This window comes from Siphateles boraxobius, unplaced genomic scaffold (assembly GCF_051911475.1).
Source record: "Siphateles boraxobius isolate OS27281-9 unplaced genomic scaffold, OSU_SipBor_1 86, whole genome shotgun sequence".
NCBI classification, from domain to species: domain Eukaryota; kingdom Metazoa; phylum Chordata; class Actinopteri; order Cypriniformes; family Leuciscidae; genus Siphateles; species Siphateles boraxobius.
Window position 1 is genome coordinate 4,980,334 of NW_027509215.1, and position 20,263 is coordinate 5,000,596.

General features: G+C 35.7%; 1 protein-coding gene across 50 annotated transcripts in view; it reads left to right on the forward strand.

Moving 5' to 3' along the window:
• Positions 1–19,301, forward strand: part of mbnl1 (muscleblind-like splicing regulator 1) — a 79,579-nt gene extending 60,278 nt beyond the window's left edge. For 6 of the 50 annotated variants that reach the window (XM_077222051.1, XM_077222052.1, XM_077222050.1 and 3 more), the window contains 9 exons: positions 3,111–3,281; positions 4,636–4,887; positions 7,646–7,885; positions 8,546–8,599; positions 9,492–9,642; positions 13,472–13,563; positions 14,062–14,106; positions 14,704–14,775; positions 15,997–19,301. In XM_077222051.1, the coding sequence (XP_077078166.1) occupies positions 3,111–3,281; positions 4,636–4,887; positions 7,646–7,885; positions 8,546–8,599; positions 9,492–9,642; positions 13,472–13,563; positions 14,062–14,106; positions 14,704–14,760 (1,062 nt within the window). In that variant the 3' untranslated portion in view covers positions 14,761–14,775; positions 15,997–19,301. Of the gene's footprint in view, positions 1–3,110; positions 3,282–4,635; positions 4,888–7,645; positions 7,886–8,545; positions 8,600–9,491; positions 9,643–11,218; positions 11,255–13,471; positions 13,564–14,055; positions 14,107–14,703; positions 14,776–15,996 lie in introns of all 50 variants that reach the window. The other 44 variants (XM_077222062.1, XM_077222059.1, XM_077222060.1 and 41 more) reach the window with 13 other exon arrangements.
• Positions 19,302–20,263: the final 962 nt, after the last annotated feature.

Below are 20,263 nucleotides of genomic sequence, written 5' to 3' on the forward strand. Positions count from 1 at the left end.
AGTGTCGTTTCACAGAGGCCAGCTTTTCTAATGTCTTAAACAGATGGTAGAAACTTCAGCTCACAGAACACCAGCCAGACACTCTTTGATTGGCCAGCTCACTATTTATTTATTACATACTGCATAGATAGGAGAGCAAACTTACTTCACAGTTCTAGAATGTTCTGCTATTTGCTTTAGCCTCTAATTCTGGTGTATTGCTGACCAGTTCTAGAAAGAGAATTCAATCTGAATTATTTCCATCTATTACCAACGGTCTTAGGCTATAATTGTTAACCCTCTGACGTTGTTTTGGAGTCAATACGTTACCAAACTGCTAATGTGTTGTGTTGTTGTGTAAATGTGATTATCGAATCAAGGCTTGTTATAGAAAATTTTCTAGTTTACTTGTGTTAGGAAAAACCTCATTTATAGTATTTGCAGCCTGTGGAGATCTTCGCTTGTGACATCATCAGTGACCAGGATGAATCGATCATGCCTGTCAACGTATGATAGTGGAGGAAAACAAACCCAGAGAGGGCTTAACATTTAGGGGGGTGTTTGTGTGTGTGATTCTGTGGGGGACATCTGACTCCCTGCTATTTTTCCCTCGAATTAACTGACCTGACCTCTCGTCCACAATGTTTGTATAACATGTCTCCTGCATACTATGGACTTGATCTAGCTCAGGGCTGTCCAATCCTGCTCCTGACGGGCAAACGTCCTGCAGAGTTGTGCTCCAACACACTTTCCTGGAACTTTCTACTTACTAATGCTGCGTTCCAGGCAGGTTTTTGAGCACGTAAATCACGACTTCAAACCACGACTCACGATTTTGTAGCGTTCCAGGCTAGTCACTCCAAACTACCTGAGCGCAATATACATACTTATTGTTTCAGAATACATAATCGTGTGTGTATTATTATTATTATATTATTATTAATTTGATTGCAACGTTATATTGTCCTAAAGTATATTCTCACCGTGTACCGCCTGCAGAAACACTACATCCTTAGGGGCTGCCATTGTTGTTTTGTATGGTTTCGCGGGCTATGTGACGTCAGAGCTCGTAACTGGGACTACATCGATCTAGTACGAGTTCACGGGTGGGAAGTCAGGGGTTTGACTGCCGTTCCAGTGCACTTTCACGGGTATAAGGTTGGAAAAACACGGGTTACAGGTTGCCGGGAAAGCGGCATGAGTCTGAAGGTCTTGATTGGCTGGTTCAGGTGTGTTTAATTAGGGTTGGTGCTCAGTTCTGCTGGACAGTGGCTTTTAAATTATAGTGTAAAACTTTTTTTTTAAATAGAAAGTCATCAGTTGTAATGTTATTTTAGGAAATCATTATTTGACAATAAACATCTCAATCTTTTTGTGGAAATAAACCCTTCAAATCTGCCTATTCAGTTTGTGTTGGAATGGGAAGGGTTAAATGAAAGATGCCCGTTATATATGTATACTGTGTGTGTGTGTGTGTGTGTGTGTGTGTGTGTGTGTGTGTGTGTGTGTGTGTGTGTGTGTGTGTGTGTGTGTGTGTGTGTGTGTGTGTGTGTGTGTGTGTGTGTGCATTATTTCATCACTGTTTAATGTATTTTGAATCAAATAACTACAGCCTTGATGAGCATGAGAGACTTTCAAAAACGTGATAAAATCTGATCGACCCCAAACTTTTGAGTGGTAATGCATATTTTTGTTTTATTGTGACTTTTGAGGAGAAGTAAATTCCATTTCCAGAAAGGTTTTAGCTCTGTGTGGTCATCCAGATAGGATCCAGCCACTGGTCTGCATAGTACACAACTGCATAACACTCTGTTTAAGTGCTGGTTGCTGAGATAATTTAACTTTTAACTACAGATTATTGGCAAAAGGGCTTTATTTTGGTCACAGCAGACAGACATGATGACAGCGTCAGCGTAAGAGAAGGATAATGACCGTATGCACTGGACATGCTCTCACCAACGCAGCCCAGAGACAGACACTCATCCTCTCAGGTCACATGGGGTTACTGTAGATCCATAAACTCATCAGATGAATTTCTCTCGCACTGATGTGGCTAGTTAATCAATACTCCACTGATCAATTGAGTGACATTATGTCAGGGCCGATTCCACATGGGCTGAAAGCAGCCGCAAAGTTACATTCAGATGCATTAGAGCACAGGGCTTTCCCATGCACTCAATACTGTCAGCTGGAATGGGAACAGGGTGTTCCTTATACTAACCCAAACAGAGTGAACCAGAACAGGAGATGCGAGTCGCATGCCATTTACTGTCTAGTGTTAATGCAATGAATTTTCAGATGCAAATTTGCCCCATTGGTATAAACCCTTGATTACATTTTTGTAACTAAGCATAAGCATGATTATATATATATATATATATATATATATATATATATATATATATATATATATAATATTATGAATAAATTTTTTATACTAATATATTATTAATAAAAGCATATATATATATGGTATTTATGTGGTTTTAAATCATAAATACATTAATAGAATATAATTAATTTATTATATTAACAATATATTAATATAAAAAAAATATTATTAATATAATAAATTAATTATATTCTATTAATGTATTTGATTTATTTATGCCCTTGTTAGTTGTTTCTTTTGATCTGTTACTGGATACTTTTAAAATGACACTTCACATTTGTCCACTTTGCTGTAAAGAGGAATAAAGCTTCAATAATATCTGCTTAGTGGGTCAGAAGAACATATTTGAGGAAGATAGAGGAAAATAAGATGTTGAAAAGTTAGTTCACCCACAAAATGTATATTCTGTCATCGTTTTCTCATTTTTTGTTCATTTCATTCTGCTTAATAATAATAATAATTAACAAATAATATTATAATGTTGATTTGGGGGAAATTAAGGTTATTAAATGATGACAGAATATTTATTTATGAATTTGTCATTTTTTTATGTTTGAATTTTAATTCCGGTTTAAATTTAACTTTGTTTTTTGTTGTTGTTTTTTTTGTTTTGTTTTTATACAATTACAAATGAATTACTATTTTTTTACAGGTACAAAGATAACCTACAATTGAACCCACAAAGACTCAATAAAACACAAGGTTTAATATTTTTCTCCTCACGTTCTTCCTCTCGTAGGGTCGTTGTTCCAGAGAGAACTGTAAGTACCTGCACCCTCCTCCTCACCTGAAGACTCAGCTGGAGATAAACGGCCGTAACAATCTGATCCAGCAGAAGAACATGGCAATGCTCGCCCAGCAGATGCAGCTAGCCAATGCCATCATGCCTGGAAGTCAGCTTCAGCCAATGGTGAGGCTCCATTCTTTTAACCTACCCCCTTAAAAAAGCAAGAGTGATTACCCACACATAAGCATTTTTTGTAAATAAGCATGATTTGTATTATCATATATATATATATATATATATATATATATATATATATATATATATATATATATATGATAATATATATATAATGGCCCCAAAAAGTAGAGACCTTTGGCTTTTGGAGTATAAAGGCCCATTCACACCAGGAACGATAACTATAATGATAACTATATTATCGTCCACATCCGCAGACAATATCATTCTGTTTATTCTAAGAGCAAGCTGTGGTTTTGTCATCTGCCACTTTAAATTCTCGAGCTTTAAACTTTAAAGCTAGAAAGGATTTTAAAGGATGGATTCTGATTGGCTGTCATTGTCTTTCCTCAGCTGGAAAAAAATTATTTTGAAAGTGATTCCAATGACATAATTTCTTTGTACTGTTATCGTTAAAGTTATGGTGTAGTCTCTGCTATTCTATGATATTCAGAATGATATCTTTATCATTATCCTTATAGTTATCGTACTTGGTGTGAACAGCCTTAAGAAAGGTCCATTACATATGTAACTTGCCAAGATATTTAATATTTTAATTGATTACATTTATTAAATACAATAAGGTGTAAAATATTGGTATAAAATATGGGTAGTATGTGTTTTTTATATTTTTGTTATTAATATAATGCATTTATATAATAAATTGCAATGAATTATATTGTATTAATTAAGTTCATTTATCATGTGAAATATGTGTTTTTTAAATATTCTTAATAATTTATTATATTAATATAATAAATTATAATGACTTATATTAAATTTGTCACATGTATAGTGTGTTTTGGTTCTTTTTTCCCTGTTCCCATCTACCCGAGTTTGCCTGAAAAACAGGCTTTATAAAAGACTGTTTTTGTTCTCTACTCCTTTCGTCGTGCGTGTTACTACAACAACCATTCCTGACAATACTGTAGTATAATATATGGGTAATATGTTTTTTTAATATTATTATTAATATAATGTATTATAATTTATTAATGTAATAAATTATAATCATTTATTTTATATTATATCATATGTATTATATTAAAATGTACTTGTGTCTTAAATGATTAACAAAAAAAAATAACAAAAAAAAATATGCTTTTTTGGACAATGTCATGATGATAATATGAATATGGTAAAAAAAAAAATATATAAATAATACCACTAAACCCTGTACTGCAACAGTCCTTTTATGTAACCATGGATAATAGTCAACTAATCATTATTTTTTGACTCTTGATTGCATTATTTACACAAGTCACATAAAGTTTCATTTGTTGTTATTTATTGTCTGTTTCAGCCTATGTTTTCGGTCGCGCCAAGCCTTGCAACCAACGCCAGTGCAGCTGCGGCAGCGGCTGCCGCGGCTGCGTTCAATCCGTACCTGGGCCCTGTGTCACCTGGGCTGATGTCGGCAGAGATCATGCCAAACACACAGGTGCTGATGGCGGGCAACCCTGGAGTGGCATCCATGCCGTCCGCTGCCAACGCTGCAGCCGCTGCTGCTTCAGCTGTGGCTGCCCAGAAACTCCTCAGAACAGACCGTCTGGAGGTATGAAGTCATCAGGGAGCCATGACATCAGAGCACACTGTCATACAGCAAATCTATAGATTTTTCTTTCACACATACACCAGTGGCCGGTTGCATAAACTGCTAAGACTATTCAAGTTAGTCAACTTTTTTTTTCTTTAAAGTCCCTGTAAAGTCAAAATTAAGTATGTGTTGTGAGTTTGTCACACCACCGAAAAATGTGCTATTAGCCACCTAACCAAATTTGAATGATGAAAAAGCTGGCAAGTACATAAAATAAGCTATCAAAATCTTGAAAAAATGAGCAGTACCCTCTGCTCTCAAACGCTCGGGGCGCGTTCACTGGCTGCGCTGAAACCACGCCCACTCGCGGGAAAGCTGCCGTCGCCACACTCAACTGTCAGAAAAAACTGTTTAACGGTCTAACTCCACAATTCAGTACTTCACAGTTCACAGTCTTTGTAATATGTTTTAGCAATACATTTCTAACATTTATAATGTGTTTAGAATTTTTTTTTAGAATTGCCTTTACGGGGACTTTAAGACTGGTCATATCTTTTTTTAAGTCAGTCACATAAAAACATAGATTGGTCTAATTTGAAACCAAAAAGTAAGAATGATTACCCCTAACTTCTTGTTCTCAAGACACAGTCTTAAAGGAAAACGTTTTTCAGGGAAAAAAAGATGAGTGTTGATCAGGGGATTCAGGTGATCAAAGATGAGTTTTAAGGGATACAATTATTGACTTACAGGGGGTCTTTAATATAATGCCTATGTTTATGCAAACCTGCCCCATAGGTGTCCAATCCTGCTTCTGGAGGGCCACCTTCCAGCTGAGTTTATTTCTAGCCCTAATTAAACACACCTGAACCAGCTAATCAAGCTCTTCAGGATCACTAAAAACGTCCAGATAGGTGTGTTGGAGATAAACTCTGTAGGAAAGTGGCCCTCCTGTAGCAGGATTGGATACCCCTGGTATATACTCTGTATGCATGCAGTAGGTTACAGCCACAATGGGTAGTTTTTAAGAAATAATGGAGCTGCTGCCCCCTTCTGACCACTGGATGAAAAAACACATTTCCCCATCTGAGACAGTGTTCTAATATCGGCTATGTTCTTAATCCAATAAATACATTCTGCACACTACATTCTACACAGTATATAGTGTACTACACAGTACTATACTTCCTACTGTTTTGTTTTCAGAAAACATATATGTGCAACATATACATAACAGTATGAAGTATGCACCAGTAAATGTTTTAAATGTATGGTAGGCAGTTTTCAGAGAGGCTAGCAATAGTGAGCTAGCTTTGAAAGCATAAGGTCACAACCTCTCTTCAAAAGAGTGGGTGAAGAGAGGGTGTGATCTTATGCTTTCAAAGCTAGCTCACTATTGCTAGTGCATACATACAAAACAGTAGGCAGCGTCTCCAAAGCCACGCCTCCTTCAAAACACATGAACTTGTACTGCAGGGAGCAAAGCATCAGGAGAGACACCATTTAACTACCTCATGTCTCAAAGCACATAACATTTCAATAATAATGAACATAAAATTAAAGAGTACTGACCTGTCCCACCTGATTACTTCAGATCATTTCGGCATTGATAGTGTTACCATTGAAACGTATTCAAGTTACGAAAGTGAACGCAGTATAAGCTTATTGTTTTGGTTCAGGAGGAACTGTAAAAGGTGCCGCTGTTTCGGTTGTGGTGCTCAGTGACTGACGTCTGTCTAACTCTGCATAGCATGAAACACGTGATGACGTAATATGTCTGCGCGAACATCGTACGCCGATGTATGAATTTGCATACGTTGACAGGCAGGTAGGACTGAATGCAGTTATTGGACGAATATTTTATGGTTCTATGCCTTCCACAGACGATATATATATACATATAAATACATTTAGACCACTTAACTTAGCGATTGCTATCAGGATGTGAAGAGACTTTCAACCAGCATCATAAAAAATGTTTCTGGAGCAAATCACTTACCCTGCCTTTAAGCTATAGTATGCTACACTGCCACATTTATTGGGAATAAATAACGGTATTTTTTTTTTCATTTTAATGCAATTAATCAAGGAATCAAATTAAAAGAGGATTGCAGTTCAAATTAAGGCTGATATTCCATCATAACTATAGAAATGGAAGGTTGTATGTTTTTAATATTTTTATTAATATTAAATGTTTTTCAATATATAATATATTAAAATGAATTATATAGTGTATTATAATGTATTCATAAAAACGTGGTTTGCCTATGAATCAATAAGGTAGATTCATGTTGGTATAAAATGTGGGTTAAATGTTTTTAATATCATTATTCATATAATTTATTATATTATATTAAAAGACATAAGCATTCCATGCCGTGTACTCTGGTTGTATACTACACATTTTAGCCATATTGCAATTTAATACACTTTTATAGAAAATGTCTTAACTTTTGGCAAATAATAAGAACAGGAAGGGATATAAAATAAAATAGTATTTCATTGTGGGATACGATATTCTGTACAATGTACTTTGCCATCCAAGTATACCACACATACGGAAAGTTCCCAAATTACGCGCACACTGTATGCATACTATTTTATTTCAATAGTAGCATTCCATGTTGAACATCATTAAATTAAATGTAAGATTACAGGGTTTCTTTATTAATGAAACTTTATTAGTGCACATTTACGCAAACCTTTTTTACACTAACACAAAATATGAGATCTCTCAATATGCAAACGGTGAATGCATCATGTTTGTGTGTATTCTCAGGTGTGTCGTGAATACCAGCGTGGCAACTGCTCTCGTGGGGAGACGGACTGCAGGTTTGCCCACCCTTCCGACAGCACAATGATCGACCCCAGTGACAACACGGTGACGGTGTGTATGGATTACATAAAGGGCCGCTGCTCCAGAGACAAGTGCAAATACTTCCACCCTCCTGCACATCTGCAGGCCAAGATCAAAGCAGCCCAACACCAGGTCAATCAGGCCACGGCCGCCGCTGCCATGGTGAGCACGCTCTCTACTGTACAGCACACTTACTGTATCCCATTCATCATACTGTATATACAGTCAACACTTTCTCAGATGCAGATCTCGGGTTAACATTGACACTCTGTAAAGTATTCATTTAAAAAAAATCAGGAGTCTTTAAATAAGAATTTATGAGCATTTTTAGGAATGTGTCTTATGCATTATATTTTTGACAGAGCTCTATACCTCAAGTCATTGCCATTCCCATTTAAACTGCATAAATACGTAATTTCAACATCCTGTCGAGCAGAGAGCAGTGTCATAATTATTTTTATGTAATCATTTCTGCGCATTAAATTGTATGTTTGCAATCCAGCTCAATGTTATCCACTGTTGACGTATTGCACAACTGTTTAGTGTCAAATGAAACCCTGTAAATGTTACGATAATTGATGTACTTGTTAATCTTAATCTCAGTACAGAGTTTCCTAAAACAGAATGGACTGTATTTCTGCATGCCTTAGTCCTGATATCCCCCTGTATACTGCATTCCAATGATTTGTTTTTATTTGTTTTTTTCTCACCTACCCAAAATGCACTGCTGCCCCCATGATGCACCTCTGCTTGCTGTTTATGTTAATGCGCTTGAACCCCATTGGCCCATTGCCATCATGTGCTCGCTGCCTGCTAATTAAGACTCAGTCGGCTGTCAAATCACTGAAGCGACCCCTCGAAGCCACCTTTGACCTGGTACTATGACCTTTCACCTTTTTGCTTGGCATGTTGCTTTAATGTAGTGTCTTAACCAGAAAAAGGAAAGATAATTTGCAAGCATAGTCCTTTTGCTATGTGTTTATTTAATGCCTCTGTTGTGTTCTATGTTACCATGTCGTGTGATCAACTGACTGCGGTGAGCATATGCTCGGCTTTAACCAGAAACAAGATATGCAAGTCTGCCGCAATCAGATCATCACACATGTGTTATTCCAGGGCGTGAGGACAGGGCCAGATGTTCTAAACTCTAGTCACATGGCTTCTATATGTCTATACAGCATTTAAGCTGAGTGTCTTGATAGGGTGCATGTTTAGTATCTCTGTATATTGCATGTGTCTTTGGGAGGGGTAGCAGCAGAAGAATACTAAAGCTACACCACCAAAGCAACAGAAAAGATCTAGTCTCCTTCTCACCCTTATCATGGAGTGAGCAGTGCAGTTTATTTTGTCTTTTTTTTCTTCTTTTTTTTCCGTTTCTTTTAATGAGTTTTTTGTCGTCACTTTTGTCTGCAAAACATTTGAGTAATGCTACGCTTGCTTCATTTGCATTGAGTTAGCCGTATGGATGTTGTAGTGTTAATGAATTGATATTCTCCTGATGTAAAACTAATAATGTATATCACAGATGCTCAGTGCTAATTTAAGTAATAGCGAGATAAACTGGCTCTTTGGCTTTTGCTTGTGCCGTAGAAATGTATTAGCTGCCGCTTGCTTGCTTGTTTGTCAGAATCAAGCCCAGTGATGTGTTTGCCCTCTGATGATAATTCTGTCTTTTTCTTGTTCCTTTCCTGTTTTTACTCTCTTCTACACGTCCCAACCTGTTCCCCTTTTCCTCCACTCCCCCTTCCCTGTGGTCTTATCGGAGCAGGGAATTCCTCACAGTGTCATGCCACCTTTACCAAAGCGGCCTGCGCTTGAGAAAGCCAACGGTGCCGCGGGCATGTTCAGTACTGGCATGCTCCAGTACCAGCAGGCTTTGGCCAACATGCAGTTTCAGCAGCAAGCCTTTATTCCGTCAGGTAGGACTTCCTGTCACCCCTGACCACCCCTTGACCTCACCTTTGACCTTACTAAACCATGAGGGATGCACAAAGACATGGGGATAACTTTTTATATATATATATATATATATATATATATATATATATATATATATATATATATATATATATATATATATATATATATGTATATATACATATATATATATATATATATAAAGTTATAGTTACTGAACATGATATATATATACAGAGACAGGGTTCCCACAGCCATAAACAATGTGTGACTATCAGGGAAATTTCTTGCACTCTTGTGTAAATACTAACATAGAATATTTCCATTTTATTTAGTAACATACTACAGCAAAATATAATCAATATTTGATCATTAATAATATAAATGTATAGTAAATACTGTCATATTTATGTCATAAATACTTATGACAATATTCTAATGTAATATAACATTTACTATAATAATATAACTATAATATAGTAAACAACAAAGTATATATAGTATAATTATAGTATAATTTCATTAAATAAAGAAATTATGATTATATAAATAGAATAAATATTTCTTTATATATAATTTTTATTATATGTATTATATATTTATTAATATATTTGTAATATTTATAAGTATAGTAATAATATAATATATAATATACATTATATATTTTATTTAAAACAAAAACAATAAAAACAAAACAAAAATACAATAAAAATAATGCATACAATATCAATATATACAATAGTGTTGAGTCAAGTCACATTTATTTATATAGGGCTTTTTACAATACAGATTATTTCATAACAGCTTTACAGAGATAACAGGAAAATAATGCAACAAAGTTTGTTTCCAGAAGAAAATAGCGTCACAGTCCAGCTTAAGTAAGTTCAGTGACGTTTCATTTTTGTTTTAAAAGTTGTTCATTTAGTTAACTTATATATAGCTGCACTGGAGTAAACCGTGATGTCATCGTCCAGCTCAGTTCAGTTCTTGTATAATAGTGACAATACAGGCAGATCAATATTATTGTTGAATATTATATTAAATGTTAAATTTAATGTCCCCAACTAAGCAAGCCAAGCCAATGGCAACAAAGGTGAAAAGGCGACAAAGGTGAAATAATGTAGACATTTGTATACACAGAGTGTATACAAATATATACAAAATATTCAAACTTCATTATAATATTTGTATTATTACAATAAATTATACCATACTGTCTGTCAGTTTCTCTGTATCACCTCATCATTGTATCATATTACTACTCTGGTACATACTTGTAGTTGGGCTCATGGGTTTCACTGCGAAATACAGTTGCTAGTAGCCTGGAATGCCCCTCAGTCACACTAATGTCTGCTATGATGATTGCCACAAATACACATGTTTCTGTGAGTTCACAAATACACATTCTCCCTTCCTGAGTTCATGGTTTTGTCAACTAATCGGTCTCTTATGGGCATCACTGTAATGATTATTGTCTTCCTTTAAATATGATTTCTTCACTCTAACCAACCTTGTGATGGGCTGTTGTGATTCTTCTCCCTTTCCAATCCACTTCCTGTTGCAATGCATGATGGGCAGGCTCAATATTGTGCATGACCCCTGCAGCAAGCGTGGGTAGGTTTCTAGACTTCGTCCTCTTAGTTGTTGTAACGCCCTCAAAATCCACATGGCCGACAAACTGGCATTGATAACTGGGCATCTTTGTTAGCGCTTCACATATGAAGCATTTATATATCTGTGATTTGAAGTAAAAGTCAACATGAAACGCCATTTGCAACATATTTTACTTCCATAATATGACATATTTCCAAGTGAAACGGAATATTCAAGAAGATAGTAGCAGAAATTGATTTTATCCATCAGGAATTGCATGCGATTGTGAAAAGTGGCTTTTTCGACATTAGAATAGGGAATTGGAGGGGGAGGCTGAAAAATAATCTTGAAAATATGCATCATGCATATTAAGAAAGTAAATAGGTTTTTATCATTTTGGTTTCATGTTGACTTTAAATATACACAAATATTTTTTCTTGTACTGTGAGTTGCAATTCTAGCAATTTGTGCATTGTTTTGTGGGTTTTGGTGGCTTTTTTGATAATAGGTAATTCACCTAAAACAGAAATTTCTTTCATTATTCATTCACCCTCATGGAAGACAAAAGGAGAAATTTTGAATAATCTCACCATGCATGTTCAACTGTGCGGAATGAAGAATGAAATTTGAGTGATAATAAGTGCCCCTATTATGCTCTTTCGAATATCACCTTTCATGCGGTGTGTAATACAGCTGTTTGTGAATAGAAAAGGTCTGCAAAGTTTTAAACATCAAAGTGCACAACAAAGTATGGATTTATCAAAGTATGTTTTTCAAGTATGGAGGCGCTTGAAAAGACATTCAGTTGCGTTCAAGACGGTGGGACAATTCTGTGGCAAAACTCAAGTGTTTTCCACATACCATTTATATCAAAAAGAAGGTCGAAAGCCACGAAACTTCTTTTAGCTTTAGCTAAGTGCCTATTACCAACATACCGTAATCCAATCAGAATTTAATTCATTTAATTGATAAGTCGTTCGACCAGACCTAAATGTTATATATAGGATATATATATATATGTGTGTGTTTGCACATGTGATATCAGGTAGCAACATAATACGCACATGACGACAGGGAGGTGACAGTGGTGTGTAAATCAAGTTACCCGTCCTACTTCTTATCCCGTGCGAATTAGCCATTAATGTTACGGACGTCCTTTAGTAAAATAACATAACTCCATCTTACCTTGTAAAACTAATCCCGTCCAAATAGGGCTTAGGTTTATAATAAATTTGCATAATGCCAGCCCATGGTCTTCATTGGCGGTCGAGAAAATGCTGTTATCTGTGCTGCGAATCCACTTGCTCTTCCAACAGATGAGGACCCGAGCTCGAATTAATACTGTAAAACTCATGCCATTGTTACTATTTGTGTATACAAGTGCTGAGGAAGCCTCCGGAGTTGAAATTCAGATATGGTAATAGTGTGTTTTGCTTCCGACACACACTGTAAGCGGTAGACCAATCACAACAGACTGGCCCATCTGACCAATCAGAGCAGAGTTAGGAAAAGGAGAGGAGGAGTTTGTGCAATGTTTATTATGATGTTTATTTTATCAATTTGTATTTAATTGTATTTGTATTTTTTTTTACCTTGGATGCATTTAACATGTTGTAGGAGACCTCCAAAACAAAATTAGGTACCTGTAAAATAGCATTATACTGGCACTTTAAAGAATAACAACCCGCCACAATTCCACCGGATGGCAAAGTTTCTCTTCAGGTATTCCACACAACAACAAAAAAACAAGAACAGCATATTGGTTTGGAATGAATTGGGGGTGAATAAATAATGCCAGAAGACTCATTTTTAGGTGAACTATCCTTTTAACTCCTCACATTTAATTGAACACTTTGTAGTTGATAGTATTTTTCACTGCACTTAGATAATCAGTGTTGAGCATGATGTTCAAGTAACAAAAAACATGACAAGGTTTCAATGTTAACGTACTATAGTAGATGGAAGCTGAAACCTAAATGCAAAGTTTATGAGATGCAATGACTTTGTTTCCTTCTTCTTGTAGCTCTTGATGTGTTGGCTCATATGACACTTTACCTGCCCTTATGTCTTCTTTAGAACAATCTCTCTTGCCACCACTTTTGGTTTGCCGTTTGCTGATATCACCTTCAATGCTCACTTTTCTTTCCATACCCCTTTGTGTCCACTCACTCATCATGTTTGTGCACCTGTTGGCCACACTCCCCGTATGTGTGCTTATACCATTTTCCCTCTGAAAAGTTCCCATGATGCACGGCGCTTCCCCGGCCGCTGTGTCCGCAGCAACCTCATCTGCCACAAGTGTTCCCTTCGCATCTGCATCAGCCAATCAGGTTCGCTCTTTTATGGCTTTTTCTCTCTCAACCACTCACGCACACATATACACACTCTCTCTATCTTTGTCTTTCGGTCTGAGGGATGGGGGTCCTTTCAAAGTGATCTCTCCCCCTTGTTGGCCTACACAAGTTTTTGATAAACTTTTTATGGTGCTTCAAACAACAGATTCACAATGAAATTTGTTTATTTTACCTGTATTTTTCTCACTGCAGACACTGACTGAGGGAAAACCAAGAGAATGTACTAAAAAACATTTGTGCACTTGTAAATTGAGTTGTTTGAAGTACCTTCTGTACAGTGTTTACACACAAACTACTGTAAAAAAAAAGTAGTCTGAAATTGCCTGAGCGCTGTGAAAATTGTGTTAAATGTAATTGAAGCTCAAATAAGAATAGAAATTTCCATTAAAGCACAGATAGTATCATTTCATATTATATTTGACGGTTATGAATAGCATTTTAATATTGTTTGTTTTTGTCCTTTTTTATTTTGAGGACTCTTCTCTATCAAAGCTGACTACCAACGAATACATGCAATTGGTATGTATATTGTGAGGTAGTTTTTCTTAGTGTTTTGCTTCGGGTACATCTTTGCCGGCTGTGAAGGATAAATAAGTTCATTGTTTCCTGCTTTAATTTTGTTGTTTTGCTGATCATTATACAGAAAAGAGTTTCCACTAGCTTAAATTCTGCTCATACGATCAATACAAAGCAGCGTTGCAGGCCGCCATGACATAATAGTCTGTTCTAAATGATATGATTTACAAATATGGCCAAGGTTCTTCTTAGTTTGAAACATTATTAGAGACTATTTCAAATATACCTTATATACCTTCAATACCTTAAATTATTGAAATAACAGTGAAGGTCAACAAGTTGGATAAATGGAATGTGCATGGGAACTGACTTCTCCCTGCCTCACACGAGAAAGATTTCAACTAATAAGCAATGGTTCATCGTTTTCTTTAATGGCATTTCTTAATTTGTGTTGTGTTTGACTTATTCTCTTCTTAACTGTCATGGGGAGGGAGTGAGGGTGAGGGAGAATATTTTAGTCTTTGAAATGATTTTTTTGTCAATTAAAATAATATAAAGGTCACACTGAATGGTTTAATGCATTCCTCTGTTCATCTTCAGATTCCAATAATATCTGCAGAGCATCTGACTAGTCACAAGTACTTGACGCAGATGTAGTTCCAGTCCTCAACAGTGAGTGGTCGCACATTGCTCTTCTGTTTTTTATTGTTTGCAGAAACTGCTGGATTTGTGCCTTACCTGCCTTAGAAATTGAAATGGTTGATTTGAAGCAAAAGCTCACCCAATTTTGGTCATTACTTACTCTCATTTACCCTCATGTCATTTCAAACCCATATGGGTTTTTTTTTCTTCCATAGAATATAAAAGGAAAAATCTGAAGAAGTTATTTACCATACAACTACAGTTCCTTGTAATCACTTATGTCCAGAACTTTCGAACTTTACAACACAATTCTAAACAATTTAAGTAATGTTTTATTTGATTAGAACTCAAAAGGAAAATACTGAAGAAGTTCCTTTCCATACAACTAGAGTTTGTAGTGACCATATTTGTCAATCTCCAAAAGTATATGGCACCTATTGTGCAAGTTTCAGGCACATTGCACAAGACTTCAGAACACTTGGAATACAATGATTAAGTCACATGAATTACTTTTATGTTTTTTTTTTAAGAGGCCCTTTTATGTATTTTTTTTTTTTTTTTTTACATTATCAACTTTATTTAGTGTGTAATGTTGCTGTTTGAGCTTGAAAACGGTCTGCAAAGTTACAAAGCACAAAGTCACCCCAAAGGGAGAAATTCTCTATATCACTAAGCACTGTTTCTGAACTCCCTGAAACACCTCCATTGTAGTCTTGAGTTTTCTTCCGGGAATGAACACGTCACAATATTCCTCATTTAAAAAATTCCCCCCAAGAGCATGTGAAAAGGACTGGTTGAGTTGCGTTAGTAGTGTGTTGAAACTTGTGGTTATGGTAAGGGACGTGACATTTCCCTAACATACTTGAAACGGTTGACCAATCATAACACACTGATCCAGACAACCAATCAGAGCTCATTGCGCTTTTCGGAACGAGGGGCTTCATAGAGACAGGAACTAAACGGAGCGTTACTGACAGACTGGGAAGAGAGGTGCTGCAGTAAGATAAAACGTGGAAAATCATGTGTTTTTTGAACATTCAAGCATGAAATCTTATTCTAGTAGACCCCAAAAACAAAATCAAAACTTTGTAAATAATATGGCCTCTTTAACTGTCATTGTATGGAAAGAACTTCTTCAAAATTCTAAATAATTTAAATAATGACAGAATGGTCATATAAGATGGTTGTCAAACAATTGCATTATTGCTCATTCTCGTGTTATAAATCTAAACTTTTTTTACTTTTCCTCAGATCAAAGGAATGTGCTGTTGTCCTGGACAAAAAGGCAAACAAACAGAATTCAAAATTTTAACATCAAGATCACCGGCGGATAGAATATACTATGAAGATTAGAATTTGGTCATACATGATGGTAGAGTTTTACTAGGGTGAAACTGAGTGTCCTTCCACATAATATGTAGAATTTGAGTGAACTACATCATTATGTCAGACAGGACGGCATTTTTACTCTCAAGCCGGATTAGTAGGGAAAGTTATTTTCATGTCTGACCTAACACCGTTTTGGCATGTTAGTAGACCAAGAGATATTTTTTTGTGATTCACACCTTGATTATCTTTCCTCGAAATTTGTCTGATGGTTTACAAAGTTATAAAAGGTGCACCTTGAATTGAAAAGCGAATCAAAAGTCGATATGGCACAAAAACCTCCAGCAAAATAATTAAATGTATGTAGTTTTCTGTATCTTTAGTTCTGGCTTCTAGTCAAACTAGATTGTAAGCGAGAGTTGAGATTGACAGATGAATGTTTTGGGTAGAAACTGATCGCCTGAGACCTTTCAAAAGCACATTCTTGCAAGCTTTATGTACCATAACCACCGGCTGAATACCAGACACAGATCTAGAGTGTTATATCAACAGTGTTATTATGTTTACCAGAGATTAATGTTTTTTACAGCGCTTGTTTTTATACATAATTTCACAAGTGTGGGTTTTTTATGAAACGTGCCATTTTTATTTGTCGATCATCCATTTGGCCTTGTAGAACTCAGAAGCCTTTTTGACTCCTATGAGAACAGGGTTGCCTTGTTCCTAATGCCCTGTTTCTTTAAATTGCCTTGATCGAGAGAATGTCGCGATGGAACGGAGAAGGTATCGAGAGTCACCGCTTGTCTTTAGGAGGTCGTCGCCAAGAGCGCTTGCGTTCCAGTCTTTGTGAGGACTCTAAAATTCATGCTGGAAAAGCACTGCTTGAGTATTTCGTTACAGATTGTGGGTTCGAGACTAGGTACACGGAAAGATGAGGTTAGTGTTGGTTCAGGGTTTGTCTTCAGTTCTCATTTGTGTCGATTTCCATTTGTTTTTGAATAGTTCATGACTTCTAAACAACGTCGTTTTGCCGCTGTACGGCGGAAAAGAGGAATGGAGAATATATAATGAGACGTTTTTAACATTAAGTTGTGCCAAAGTCTTTTTTTCTCTCTCTTTTTTTTTTATTTAAATGTGTTTTGACTAGGTATACTGATTACGGAAGGTGAATTTGTATAGCTTCATTTTTACGTACAAGGCTGCTTGTAAACCAGGAAACAAGGGTTTTTGCGCCACAACCAGACTCAAGATTAAACTAATGAACGCGAGTTTCTCGGCTCATCTGGCTGGAAATTGACGTTTTCTTGAGTCTGGATTTCAGCCTGGTTTAGGTGCACAGACTTGAAAGGATGCACGCCATCTCCGTTTCCTCACTAAAGCCTTATATTTCAGTGTTTGAACCCACACAAACATTCTCTCAATCACAAATGAAAAAATGACAGCGGATGAGATTTTATTCTTCACTCTTATTTTACGTGTTTATTAATCATGTTACACTTAACGTTCACTCTGTTTCAAAGCCTTTGTTAGAAATATATTATGTTATTGTTGGCATACTATAAAGATTTGTGTTTTTTTTTGTTGTTTTGTATTTGACAATATTGTCATAGAACTGTTTTAGAAAGTAGGAAATGAAATATTGTTTTTCTTACTGTCACTTTCTTTTACATCATTTTAAGTTCATAATGTTTAGCTAGTAGTGTTGTATTCTTAATTCTTCATGTTAGTTTTCATGGTAGAATTTTTGAAATTTCAGCTCTAAGGATTTTGGTTTTGAATTTGTTGAACAAAATGTTTTATCTTGTCTTAAAAGAGAGTGAAAAACGACAAAGAAAGAGTTTATTTGTAGCTTTGGTAAGGTTGGTATTTTAACCCTTTATTTTGTGTCAAATCAAGACCACGTCTTACAATTAGCTGGATGACGTATCAATTGTACGTGATAGAGTAAAAGAAGTTATTTTCTACTGTATGCATTTCAGAATTGAAAAATCGTCTGTTAATATTTAAAAAAAAAAAAAACATCCCTAAATGCCAGGCCAAACCGAGCAGCATCAGAGATTTCTGAATATTTAAAGATGAGAAACTAAAGAGGGAGGTCACGAGGTCGGGCCTCGAGCTGCAAATGAGAGAGAGCCATAACTTAAGGGACGAAGGTTGACTTTTTGCACTTCTGTACATAGTCAATATAAAGAAAAGAAAAGGAACATGTATAATATTGAGATCTTATTTTGAATAATAAAAGATTCTATAACTATGAGAAATTTTCTTAGGATAATTTAAGAACTAGTATAATAGTCCAGCTAACAAATGATGCTTGCAGAAATATGGCACAGCTCTTTTATTATCATTTCCGGTCATCACGTTCAGAAAAAAAAATTCAAAATAAATAAAGCTCCGCGTTGCCTGCACATACCGACACGTACCGAGAGTCTGAATTGGCAGTATAGGCTACACTCCGCCTCGTTATGGTTTCCACAGTGGGAGATTCTGTTTTTAACAAATAGATACACCTTCAAAAACACATTATTTGTCATATGATGGACATAAATAACTGCATGAAGAATAACAATTAACAGTAAAATTCTCATAATAAATAAGTACGTAGATAAGTTAATTTCTCACAGTACCGTAACTATCATCGCCACAGCATAGTGTAAATCAAGTATCTCGATCGATATCTGAGCCTGAATTGAGGCGCGTTCACCGGTAATCCATCCGAGTATACCCGTAAGAACAGTACAATTATATTAAAAAAAGGCCTTCAAACCGACTCTAGATGCTAGCAAAAGACGTCCACTTAACACACGACAACACAAGAGTTGCTTTGTTATTTGTAACGTGCCTTCAGCAGGGAAAGGACACCAACCACACAACGAAAAAAACAAAACAAAATGAATGTAACTGTCAAATCCTCCGCTGAGGTCAGCGTTTTACTCATTCGAGGTTGCTGCACAAGAGCTATTAAACCAAAGCATCACTTTCCTTCACTAAACACAATGCCTAAAAGCTGGTCGGTGAAACCACAGGTGGTCCTGCCTGCTGAAAGCACTTGCTTGGATGCTTAACGCCCTCCATGGAATCTTACACCTGCCCTTTGCTTATAGTTGCTGTAAGATATTGTGCTGCATTCTAAAAGACTTGTTTTATGCACATTTATTATTGTTAGAATTGACTCTTACTGTTATGAATTGAAAAAAAAAACCTTAATAAAACAAAATGGATTTGCTCAAGAGGCGTCTGTGTGGTGATTTATTTTATTTTCCTTCTTTATATCAAATTACACATATGTTTAAGCCTTAAAATGTTATGGTACATATTGTAAACTTCATTTTTTATCTATAGTGTATTTGCTTAAAAGCTTTCTAGTTGTCTAAGTTGTTTTTATTGTCTTTCCTTTTCTGAATACTGAACTTCATGTGTCTTTTTGTTGTTTTAAATCACATTTATCATCTAAAGTTTAGTTTCTGTGATCCTCAATGCTTGATCACAGGTGTGTCTTTGTTAAGTGGTCATATTCTGTCTTGTGTGTATATATAGTCCTCTTTTGTTTGTTTTCTCATACAAAGGCATGCTTGAGCTTTCGTTTGCCACAACTGATGTGTGAGTTGATGAATATTTGGACTATAACATTTAATTCATATGGATTAGTTTTACAGGGACAGTAAGGTATAAGATTTCATTAAAATATCTTCAATTGTGTTTCGGTGATGAACTAAAGTGTTGTGGGTTTGGAACAGCATAAAGGTGAGTAAATGATGACAGAATTTAATTTTTTGTATTTACTATATATATATATATATATATACAGTATATAAGTATAAATAAATGAACCATTTTTATGATATAGGCCTAAAATGAGCTTCCCCTCTTTGAAAGACCAGCAGCCGCCACTGGGAGCTATCCAGTCATTATATACTATATCATTATATTTCTCCTCTAGGCTACACATTACGTTGTTTGATGGTCTATAGCTTTCCGCTCTTAGTAGAGAGTAGACATCTTTAGAGTAGCTACAGTTTAGACATGATTTCTAAAATAAGAATACAATATACATTTAAACAGATATGACTCACAGAATAATTAAAGAGGTCAGACGACATTCACACTGATATCAAACACGCCATGCTTCCGTTAAATCATTTAATAGCTATAACAATTGCATGAATTATGATGTGTGATGAAAGCATAATAG